The following is an 11,990-nucleotide window of genomic DNA, read 5'->3' as shown; positions in this document are numbered from 1 at the left end:
CAAATTTAAAGGCTATTTTTTTAATTACATGCATGTTAAATTTTAACATGAGAAACTTTTGCCTCTCCACAGTTAGATCAATCTCTAGTCATTCTTGCAGTTCCCTCGATTCTATGCGCTGCACATCAGTTCACATCAAACGCTGCTGCTGCCTCATTTGCAGCATAAAACGCACAATTTGCCAAGCATTTAGTCAGAACAAACAAATCCAGCGGCCTGGCCCTTCTTTATGGCGGAAGCGAAGGCAAACATAATCAGCAGCGGACAGACAAGAGACACTCGAAAGTTCAACTGCATTTGGCTAGGCACATGGCCAAGAGCAAAAGCGTAAAAGAACAAATATAATTTCAATTAGCACAATTATTAATAGGTATAGCAATTCATATCGGCATCTGCTGCATTCGCAGCAAATGCAAACTAAATGAGGAAATTAGATTAATTAGTGGCCAGCCCCAGATGCATGAAAACAAAAGGAAATTCAATTTATTTTTCAGTATAATTAGCCAGAAGCTTGTGCCAGAAATCTTATTCGATTGAATTCAAGGAAAGCTATAGCAGATTAGAGTTAAGTAAAAAAAAATCTAATATAATAATTATAATATATATTTAATTAAGTGCACAATATTTTTGATAAGGAATTTCGAACAATACATTTTAGAAATTCGTATTGTGAGAAGCATAATGAATGGGCGACTAGGAAATGCCCTCAACTTAACTTAAGCAATATCTATTATTTATTTGAATGAAGGCAATAAAAAGGTAGTTAATATTATTTTTAAGAGATCTGCAAATTGATCATAAGACAATACCGATATCAATTCAAATAGATTTTACTCGAAAAGCTATCAATTACTGAAAATAATGTTTATATCGGTTTGATTGCGGAGCATCTAAAAGTCGATATTGATGCTAATCGATTTTATGCAAAAAGTTATCGATTTGACAATAATTTTGATTCGCGTATGATATCGCATTATCAAAATATCGATATCGATGCTTATCGATTACTTATCGATTAGCAGGAGATTATCGATTGTTAAAATTCCTTATCTTAGTGTGCTATAGCAGCATCTGAATATCTATATCGATTATGATCTATTTTACACAACAGTGTATCGATTTAAATTAGTGTTGATGTGTGTGATATAGGAACGTCTAAAAATCGATATTGCTATCGATTTCATGCAAAACCCTATCGATTAGTTTGACATTGTTGACCAATTAATATACCCCTTCTTTGCAAGCTCATTGAGTTGAGGAAACACAAAAAATGTACGATAAGCAGCATTTTATTATATGCTTATATGGAAAGTGCGATAGGACTCCGGCTGTTTGCTCTATTAATTCAATCGCAATTACAGCGACTGCAATAGCATAATTTCTTCAATTGTTGCGAGTGTCAAGCGAGAGACGCTTCGAAGCGCTATTAAAATGGCAAAATCTTTTGCTGTGTTTCTTGTGCTGTTTTTAATATTGCGATCGCAAACAGTCAACACCAAGACTTTGGAGGCATTTTTAAAAGATCTGGAAACGTATGAAAGATCAATTAAGTCAAACGAAGAAGAGCTCAACAAATTGGCAATCGAATTGAATGCAGGGATGGAGAGTATGGATTGCACTGAAACAGACAAAGCAATGGACAGTCGATTATTAGAAATGAAAAATCAGCTAGCTAACTCTGAGTACAGATGGATGAATCATATACTTGAAATCGAAAATAAACACAAGCAGCAAATGGCGACATACAAAACTGTATTGGATAACAAGAATGTTGCAATAGAAACCTTCACGAAGGGGCTAAGTAAGACGGAATATCATGTTAAATATATACACAACTCACTTCATCTTTCTCTTTCTCTCTCTCTCTCTCTAGTTGATCTAAAAAGCAAACTGCAAAGTCAATTAAGTATTAATGCAGATCAATTGAATAAAATTCAAGTTAAAAATAACGAAATTTATCAATTGAAAAAACAATTAGATGAAATGAACGCCCTGAAAAGGCAGTCAACCATCAATCGACAGCAACTTAGCGATTGCCAAAATAAAATATTTGCTATTGATAAATTGAAGGAACAAGTACCAAAAGTGGAGTCCCAGCTGAAGAGCAGTACTCCGAAAGCTCTGGCGAGCAGCTGCTCGTCCGCAAATGGAATACAATTAATACAGGTTGAAGGAGCGAAGGCTTTTCACGTACTTTGTAAACAATCTATTAACGGATCCAGTTGGATAGTAATCCAGAAACGTAATCACTTAGGCGTTTCGTTTGAACGCAATTGGAATGAATACAAAACTGGATTTGGTCGCTATCAATCGGAATTTTTCTTTGGACTGGAAAAGATATTTTTTATCACATTCACCAAACAATACGAACTTTATATAGAGCTAACTGATTATGATAATTATATGTTCTATGCTTACTACGACTTTTTCCGAGTCGGCAGTAACGTCGACGGATATCGTTTATATCTCGGAAATTACAGAGGCAATGCAACCGATGGGATGGCTTCCAGCAGAAATCAGAAATTTACAACCACAAGAAATTTATGTGTGATCAAACCTTCTGGTGGCTGGTGGTTCCCCCCTTACAGCTGCAACGAAACGTAAATATATTACTATATATACATATATAAAAATATATAAATATGAAATTTCTCTGACAGCAACTTAAACAGAGGCACTTCGCCGGTTTGGTCAGTAAATGGTTCTCTTCGTAATATGAAAGCTGTGTCCATGATGATTCGACCTAAGCAGTCAAGGCACTAATATTTATATAGCATAAGAAACATATTTAAGAGATATATACATTATTTAAATAAACTACGAATGCTGCAAGAGTTTACTGGTTCAGTGCAATATCCATTTTTCTGTCAGTCCTTCCGACCATCTGACCATCATTTGGCTTTTGACTTTTGCAGCTGGCGACAATTTTGGGAATTCCTATATCTGGTATGGCAGTCGATGTCATCCGACCTTCCCATGTATTAAAACCTTTCATTAAAACAATCAAATGGGGAAGCTGACAAGCCATTAAACAATCTTGAAGCTTCTTATTAATAACAAGCCTGAGAATATATTTTAAGAATTAGTATAAGAGCTGAGATAAGAAATCGGTGCATCTTTTATATACTTTACTTAATACTATATAGTATAAAGTAAAGCTGATAAGCGAACGGCTTCAGCTGGCATCCAGCAGCTTTCAATGCTACTTATTAACTTTAGTGCAGTTTCATTGGGACTCAAGGGAAAAACGCTTCGAGGCGCTGACAAAATGGGAAAATATTTTCTTATTTTCACTGTTCAGTATTTAATTTTGACTAGCTGCAGGCGAAGTTTGCAATTCGAATCAGTCAACACGAAAACCGTAGAGCAGCTAATAAAAGAATTTGATGCGTATGAGGAATCGGTGCAAAAAGACGAACAAAATCTAAAAGATCTGGAAAGTGAATTGATACTGGAAATTGACAAATTGCAGTGCAATGAAGAGGCTACTACAGAGAAGCATCTAATGGAATTGGAAACTCAATTAACCAGCTGTGAGCAGAACTCAAAGAACCAAACAGTTCAAATCACAGAATGCAAACAGCAAATTAATAAGCTAGAATCAAAAAATAAAACTGAATTGTGTATGAAAAATATTCACATAGAAAGGGAACAAGGTAAGAAACAATATTAAATATTATATATAAATATATATACTATTATTTCAGATCAAACTCCATTAACAATTAATGCAGAACAACTGAAAGAAATCCAAGCTAAAAGTTTGGAAATTGCTCAATTGAAACAAGAAATCTTAGAGTTAAAGCAAAAAGAAAATCAGTCGATTGCTAAACTGGATTTCGAATATAAGCAACAAATTGAAGAAAAGTCCAAAGAAATAAGAGAGTTGAAAGCCCGCTTACAAAGTAAGTGAAACATCACATTCCAAATATATTACTACCTCTTAAACTTCCTCTCTCTCTATCTTAGAACGATGCCCAAGAAACAAGTCGTACTGCTGCTTGCCTGTTAATCATAAGAGCCTTAATCAAATGCCTGGCCCCAAAGTACTTTGTGATAAGAATATTCACGGACCCGAGTGGATTATCGTTTTGAAACGCGCATATACAGCTGTTCCCCTCAATCTCAATTGGAGCGCACTTCAAACTGGGTTTACTAAACACAATACAGAATATTTTATTGGAGTGGATAAACTAAACCTTATCACAAGCACCGCACAATACGAACTATATATACAGCTGACCAATTCGAATAATCAAGTGTCCTATGCTCACTACGACTACTTTCGAATCGGCAATGACACGAACGGATATCGTTTACATCTCGGAGCTTACACAGGCAATGCCACCGATGGCATGTCTGCGAGCATAGGTCAGAGATTTGTAATGCTTGATGTGAACAATCCTAAGTCAAACTATTACAAGAAACACACTTTCCTCGGTGGCTGGTGGTTTTCTCAAAGAGACAAAACTCAGACGTGAGTAAATATTTGACTCCTGCTTTATTTATATATTTATATATATATATATCCCGTTGGTTCTCTTGCAGTAACTTGTTTGCGGACTACTATCCCTTCTGGGGTCATAATGAACAATCTTTTTTCAAAACTGCCTACATGATGATACGCCGCAAGTAGAAAGGACAGTAAAAGTATCTGAATACCTTTGAAGTAATTATGTATATAATTTAAATAAAAGAAAACTCGTCGGGAGTATCCGACTACGATACGCATAGCTTTTTGATTTTTAAAATTATATTTTCAGCTTCTGTTGCTTAAGAAAATAAAACCAATTTTCTATGATCGATTTCATATCGATAAATATCGGAAAATGTGTAAGTAGCCCAATAAGACAGCTTGACTTTGCTCTTCGTCTCATATACCCTATTGCATTATAAATTAACAGAGTATACATATAAATAGTTTCCATTTGAGAGAGCTGTCTCCACAATGATAACTTGGCATGGTTGTCCAGCCAACGTTTTATCCTCTTAGACACACTCGAGTAGCGACAAAGACAATGCTTGGCTATTATTGCAATCGATGGGAAATTAATTAATATAATCTCTTTGCTCGCCGTTATGTATACCAATACATACATATATAGAGAGATATAGACTAATGCTATGTCTGCATTGACTGCCAATTTCATGCCCGCTGCACATTGGAAACCGCCAATATTTAGCTTAAGCCAGCTGCAATTAAAGGCCAATAAATTAGCGGAAAACGGCGCAACTGGGAAAAAGTTGAGAGTGGGAACTTAAGCTGCCTTAGCGGCTTCCATTTTATAGCTATAAAGAAGTCACATACATAAATAACCAGGAGTTGCTTAAGTTCAGGACATAATTAACTGGTATATTAAGAAATCAAAGAACATATTCATAAATGTAGATATCTAAATACCCTGTATACGAATTTTATGAAGTATTGATAGATCTTTAGCTACAATAGTCGAGTTGGAGTGATCATCTAGAAATTTTTTAACAAATCCCTTGCTCATGTCCATGCCCATGCCCAAGCCCAGAAAGATTAAAATAGTTTCTCTGTCCTGGTTCATGGTATCTACTAGCTTGGCACTCCCTACTAGAGAAATCTTAATAGCTTAGTTTTCATATTGGAGTAAGTTATTATTGATTTAAAAAATTCTGAAAATAATTTTACTTTCCAAGAATACAAACTGCAAAACAAAAATCTTCATGCGGATCGAATACGCCTTCAAACATTCCAACAAGTCCAATATACCCCGCCGGCACAACCACTGATTACAGGGTAGACAAAATATATTTAAACTAAAACCATGTGCCATTTCGGCCGTTAAAATGTGGAATACGCTTAGCCTAAGCCCAGAACAAGATTCATAGACCGCCCCCCCCCCACAACAAATCTAAGAGCCAGCCACTAAACAGCAATTGTGAACCGTTGCTCAGGTGACGAAATGCGTCTTGGCGGCACGTGATGTGCCTGGTAAGGGTCCGAAAATAAGGAAAAATCTAAAAACGAAAAAAGAAAAAAAATGGAAATTCCGCCCAGTGGGGGTTGTGTGGAAACATTAAGTGCGAGTGCCCAAATCCCAAGTGGAGGCCAGACAACAAAAGGCAAGGCTCACAGCAAATGCAATCAATACGCATAGACGGCACATAACAGGTATTACGCGCGTATGTATAATGCATGAAACGGGCCGCAGCGCATCGAGCCTGTCTATGATGGCAGCACGAGAGAAATCAGCGTCGAGCGTAATCTATTAAATTATCCTAATTTCATCACGCGCCAAATCCCTTTAGCCTCGCATGGAAAACAATAAAAATTTGCATAATATCGGTATAATATTTTAGCATTATGTGCATGACAAAAGGTGCCGAAAGTAAAGGTATTATGTGCCAGATATTTGCCAGCAAAAAGAGATTCCTTATCGATACCAGAGAACGAGAAAGGGATAGCCATATTTATATATATATGTATGATAATGGGCCATTAATGTGGCAACACATGTTGCCAAATACATTTGCAATGGAATACCCTTAATATATGTATATTGTGCAAGATTTTACACTGGAAAGCACTCGCCGGCCAGGTAATTTATTTCCACTGGTTTTCCTTTGCTCGCTTGAAAATCTCGACTAATTACTTGTCTAATTAGGGGATTTCTTTTTCCGTACTACAGCAAATTAACTGCAATTTGTGTGAAAAATCGCATTTTAAGCAGAGTCAAGCCAGGGAGAGCTGCGCATAGCTAAAAATGGATGCATTGGTAGTGCAGCTTAAGCCCTCAATAAGTCAAGTCGAGTACTTAAAGCAATTTAAGTAAAAAAATTAAAATCAAAGAACGTATTTTTTATGCATGCAAAAAAGCTAGCATAAAAATATATATTTTAAATAAAACTTAAATGGAACCTAAGGAATTTAATATTGCAAAATAGATTTCAAAGAATTTTTTTAAAATTTTTAAAATTGTTTAGACCTCAAAATAAACATAAACATAATATATAAATTTAAATAAAAATAATATTTTATATACGCAAAATAAAACTGAGTCAGAAGGAAATACAAAGCTTAAAGATTTCTTTAAACTATATAATTTTTGAAAAAATTAAAACAAAAAATTAGTTCCTTTGAAGAATTTAATTTTTTAATTTTAGTTTTTTAAAGAAAACGGCTTGAAGCGTACTTAGAAGAGAGAACACCAAAGAACTCTTACATGCTTAGTTTCTTTCTCATCTGACTATTCTTCAAGTCAATTCATAACAAGCAGGAAGTGTCCGACTAGAATATACCTTATACCCTACGCATAGTAGCCACTTCAATCAATTTACGCTTATTTACACAGTGAAATTTAAGTTTCGAAAATATGTAGAATTCCACTGAAGCTAAAAAAATTATATTTGAAAATTAATTAAATTGAAAAGGAATAAATCTAATTATACACACAATGCTTATACAAAAGAAAGATTTTTTGCATATATAATTATTTAAAATTAAATTGAAAAAGACCCAAACATATGCTAAAGCTTTTTATAGCAGAACATTAAGTTCAGTTTCATCACTTTTAAAGCCGCACCATATCTGGACTGCATCAGCATTTATCACAAACATTGACTAGCCGAATTGGCAGCACTTAGTTATGCATATTATTTTTGGCTGGCTATAAAAATCAGATGCATAAATCTAAAAGCTTATTTGTGTCCAAAGACTTGGCACTCGCTTGGCAATCAGGCATAATTTATCATATCTAACTATAAGTAGCTTCGGGCTCATTTGCTCATTTGCCAAACAGCGTGCAATGAACTTACCAGCAAAAAAAGCAACTTATGAAGCCACAAAAATGGAATAAATAAACCATAGTAAGCCAAAAATAAATTGCCAATAGTGCTGCGTATAATTTAGCCAGCGTAGTTGTAGTCAAATGCGTTGCATATGTGAGCCACTGCGGTTGAGCTTTGATGATTCGATTGGGTGGCAGGACGCGCCGCAGGACATCGGTGCGTAAGAGAGCGTAAAATGAAAGGAAATTGAAATGCGGACAAATTGAATTGGACAAGGACGAACAGCAGAAGCTCAATTCGAACTCCCCCTGGCAGCAGCAGCTGATTTTCTATGCTTCGTTTAACAACGAACCGGAAAACGAAATGGAAACGGGACGAAACGCTCCAAAGTATACAATAGCTTTCACTTGTCGAACTTTTACTTGAATAACACACAGCAGAGAGCAGACGCAGTGGAGACAGTAGACGTAGTATACCCGGTAGAGACAGTAGACACAGTAGCCGCAGTAGACACACTAGACACAGTAGATACAGTAGATACAGTAGACAAAGTAGATGCAGTAGATACAGTAGATACAGTAGACACAGTAGACGCAGTAGACACAGTAGACACCATACAGAATTCAGCATTCTAGATTCAGCACACAAATACTTATATATTCAAAGCCAATGCCAAAGGACGTTGCTCCTAAAAGTATTTTGTTTTTCTGCTTTCCAACTTCGAGACTTTGCCAATGCATAATTAAAATCCATTAAGTGTAATTTTGCAACTCTTTCGATTACTTTTCGTAGAGCTTTCGTCAGCGCGGTCTGGGTGAACTTTTCTTAGTAAATCGAATTGAGAAGTCGCTGCAGAATATTTAAATAAGCAAGGAATTCATGAGCAACATAAACCATGTTAATATATATTTATATTTTTATATAATCGAAAAGCAGCTTTATTTCAAACAAATATTTGTTATACAAATATCTTGAGCACATCTTTGCTCTATCCTCTATTTAAGGGTTGATTCCTTTATTTTGAGCTCGTGAATTTTTAAATACATTAATTTTTCCGATTTCATTTGTTTTTTTTTTTCTTTTCAAGCCGAGGCATCAGTCGTTTTGGGCTGTCATGGTTCATAAATTTTGCAGCAGTCAAATTTGCTGGCCTCATGAATAGCAAAGTGCAAAATTCAATCAATTTGAGCCATTTACCCGTTCGAGTGTTTGAAACCTGGCCAAAATGGTCATTCACTCACAGTCCCCATCTCCCGCCTCGCTCTGTGTGCGGCTTGTGTTTTTGACATTGCCAGCAAAGGACAGCCATTGATATATTTGAAAAGTTCATCAATTGTAAGAGTTTTTCAATTAATACCCACACACACACTATTGGCTTTTGATATAGTAATGCATATTGAGCATTTGCATGATCCATGCTACAAAGTGCTCGGCTTTCATGGATGATGGCTTGTTAATATTGTAAGCTCCTGCGCTCAGCTCAAGGCTAGAAATACGCATTTAATTGAATTTTTTGCAGCGTTTTAAAATTGAAATTTAGGTTTTGGGGTATATGGAAATGCTGCTAGTGCTTGCAACCGAGAACAATTTTATGAAAGCTAAAATAAATATAGGAGCTCTCAAATAAATATGTAGTTAAAAAAAATCCTGTTTAAAATTTATTTTAAAAATTGAGCAACTTCTAAAACTTATTTCGTAAGAAACTAAAATAAAAATAATTTTTTTAAAAGCAAAAATAAATTATCGAATTCAAAAAATTTGAACATAGAAACAATATTATTAGCGAAGAGCTCAATAAAAAAATCTGTGAATATATATGTGCAGATATTAAGTCATAAAATTTGTGAAAATACCCGTAAAAATATTCAGTTAAATGTTATCAAACTTCACGACAAAAGTACCATTATTATTAAATAAATTTAATTTTTCAGTGTTACTTAACTATTTACTATTATATGCTCAACATAGAGCATGCTTGATTCGCTCATAAAATATTTTATTCATTTATTATTTTCTTCATGTACATTTTAAAGTTGTTTTTTATTTTTTGCCATTTTCGGTTTGTTGTGCGAATATTGGTCATAAATAGTCAGGCACTTTGTTTATTAAAAGCTCGCATAGTGCTCGCTCGCGCAACGACAAAAAGTCAATTTGTGGCATAATGAACTGCAGAAAAACCGGTAAACTGTCGCCCAAACTGAATTTAAAGCAATTTAAGCGAGCGAGTCCGTTGGAGGGGAGTTGTGGCATGGCATGTATTGATTTAATATCTGCGCTGCCTGAGGCCAATTTAATCATCATTTGTAGAAAATAATTAAAATTTACAATAACAACTGGCAGCAGGCAACGTACGAGAGGTCGCATGCAGCAGGCAACTGGCAACTGGCAACTGGCTATGCGATCTCTCTCGTATTCGTAATATGCATCGAAAATGTTTTAATAACCTGTAACAACAATGAAGAGCGCTGTGCACAGACAGCGCTATGTGGGTATAAGTCGCGAGGGCAGACTGAGCTACAGCCAGGCAGCGGTAGGCAGACATCTCAATGAAACTTTAACAACTGCAACTGTAACTGCAGCGAGAAAGCTGGCAACTTGCCTCGAAATATACTGCAGAGAGTGCATGTCTGTCCTCTCAATACCCTCGACTCAGTTACATTGAAGGAGCTCAAGCCAATTAGACGACAGATGTTAATAGACAGACTTTCATTATTGTAAAGTTTCGATATAATTTTTAAATATTTTTCTATCATGTATATAAATTTTGCTTGAAATTAATTTCAATTTATTTTATTTATGATTATTATACAAAATTAATTTAAATGCATATTTATTTATTTTTATAGATATTACCTTAATAAACATTAAACTATTTGCTTATTTTATCTTCTAGTCAACTCTTATTAATATAAAATTGATTTAAGGCTTAAAAACATCTTTTACAAATTCATTCATAATCATAGTTCCATTTACTCAATCTTCACAAATTGTATATAGCATCGAATATACCTCTAGCGTAACCTAGCTATTTGAGTACAACTCTCACATTCACTGGGTATCCATGGCATTACTTTGAACATGTGTAAAACTTAAGCCAAAAGAATTCTTTTCCCTTTATGACGGCCCATAAAATGTGCTAATTTCGTTGACATTGCGCAGACAATTTGTAATTGTGCGCCATAATTTTGTTTAGTTAGCGAGTGCCTTAATTTTGAATAGCTGATGCAGTTTTGCAGTTGCCACAGCCCATAAATTAGAGTCCTATATATATGCTATGACTCTACGGTTTCTAAGTGCTATACGCATTGCCATTTGGCTATTGGCTCGTCGCCCTTTACGATGCCAGCAAATGTCTAAATACGAAGTAATACAACTTGTTTCATCTCTTGTCTGTATGTGTCTTTCTTGTCTCTCTCTCTCTCTCTCTCTCTCTGTCTGGTTGTTTTTGTTTCGGTTTTGTGTGTAAGTGCCATTTCAAGCTCATTAGTGGCCATAATTAGCCAGCTCAGTTTATGGCCCACAGACACAACAGGCGCGGAGACAAATGTATTCACAGCAGACAAAATTCTCACTATAAAAGCAAAGGAAAACACTCGATCGACTTCTGTTTACACTAACACCACAATGGGGTAAGGCCAAAAATAGATTGAAATCTTAAAATGAAAATAGTTATTTTTATATGAAATGGGCAAATCAAATAAACTGTTTTGCACAAAAATTTGTATTTTTGCAATTAAAGATTTATATAGTTTATTTATTTTATATTTATAGTTTATTTATTTTATTTATTATATTCACATGGAAAATCTATATAAAAATAATGAACATTGTAAAATTCTATTACCTTAAGCAAGTTGTTAATGTAAATGGAATGATTAAGAATATATTTTAAACATATTTTCTTTTTATTTTTAATTATCTTAAAATATATTTAATTTGCAAAACAACTAAAAAAACATATATAAAAAGCATTAATATAAAATAAATTCATATTTTTATTTATTCAATATTTATTTGATTTGAAATTATTAAAAATAATTTTGTAATAATCTTAAAAAAAAAGTAAAATGAAAATTTTTTAAATAATCAATTATTTTTGAAAATAAAAAATAATATAAAAACCATTAACATTTTTGCTGAGATATACAAAGTTTTAAAAATTAAAAATAATTTCCTATATATGTTTCATTATATATTATAAATAATAATATATGCATGTTTAATGTTTTAAT

The 11,990-nt window shown here is 34.2% G+C and overlaps 2 protein-coding genes across 2 annotated transcripts; both read left to right on the top strand.

Annotated features, from left to right (window-relative positions):
• Positions 1-1,402: 1,402 nt before the first annotated feature.
• Positions 1,403-2,847, top strand: LOC111595867 (angiopoietin-1-like). The gene is made up of 3 exons (XM_023309783.2): positions 1,403-1,801; positions 1,874-2,600; positions 2,661-2,847. The coding sequence occupies exons 1-3, from the start codon at positions 1,432-1,434 to the stop codon at positions 2,761-2,763; spliced, it is 1,200 nt and encodes a 399-aa protein (XP_023165551.2). The 5' UTR covers positions 1,403-1,431; the 3' UTR covers positions 2,764-2,847.
• Positions 2,848-3,210: 363 nt separating this feature from the next.
• On the top strand, positions 3,211-4,639 carry LOC111595866 (angiopoietin-1-like). Its single transcript, XM_023309782.2, has 4 exons — positions 3,211-3,656; positions 3,708-3,905; positions 3,970-4,477; positions 4,549-4,639. The coding sequence occupies exons 1-4, from the start codon at positions 3,269-3,271 to the stop codon at positions 4,634-4,636; spliced, it is 1,182 nt and encodes a 393-aa protein (XP_023165550.2). The 5' UTR covers positions 3,211-3,268; the 3' UTR covers positions 4,637-4,639.
• Positions 4,640-11,990: the final 7,351 nt, after the last annotated feature.

The sequence above is a fragment of the Drosophila hydei genome, unplaced genomic scaffold (assembly GCF_003285905.1).
Source record: "Drosophila hydei strain 15085-1641.00,03,60 unplaced genomic scaffold, DhydRS2 tig00000172-arrow-pilon, whole genome shotgun sequence".
NCBI lineage: Eukaryota > Metazoa > Arthropoda > Insecta > Diptera > Drosophilidae > Drosophila > Drosophila hydei.
This window is presented reverse-complemented; position numbering and strand designations above follow the sequence as displayed.

Coding starts and splice junctions, on each gene's coding strand:
- LOC111595867 (XM_023309783.2), top strand. CDS start 1,432: ATGGCAAAATCTTTTGCTGTGTTTCTTGTGCTGTTTTTAATATTGCGA. Junction 1,802..1,873: donor AACCTTCACGAAGGGGCTAA/GTAAGACGGAAT, acceptor CTCTCTCTCTAG/TTGATCTAAAAAGCAAACTG. Junction 2,601..2,660: donor CCTTACAGCTGCAACGAAAC/GTAAATATATTA, acceptor TTTCTCTGACAG/CAACTTAAACAGAGGCACTT.
- LOC111595866 (XM_023309782.2), top strand. CDS start 3,269: ATGGGAAAATATTTTCTTATTTTCACTGTTCAGTATTTAATTTTGACT. Junction 3,657..3,707: donor TCACATAGAAAGGGAACAAG/GTAAGAAACAAT, acceptor CTATTATTTCAG/ATCAAACTCCATTAACAATT. Junction 4,478..4,548: donor CAAAGAGACAAAACTCAGAC/GTGAGTAAATAT, acceptor GTTCTCTTGCAG/TAACTTGTTTGCGGACTACT.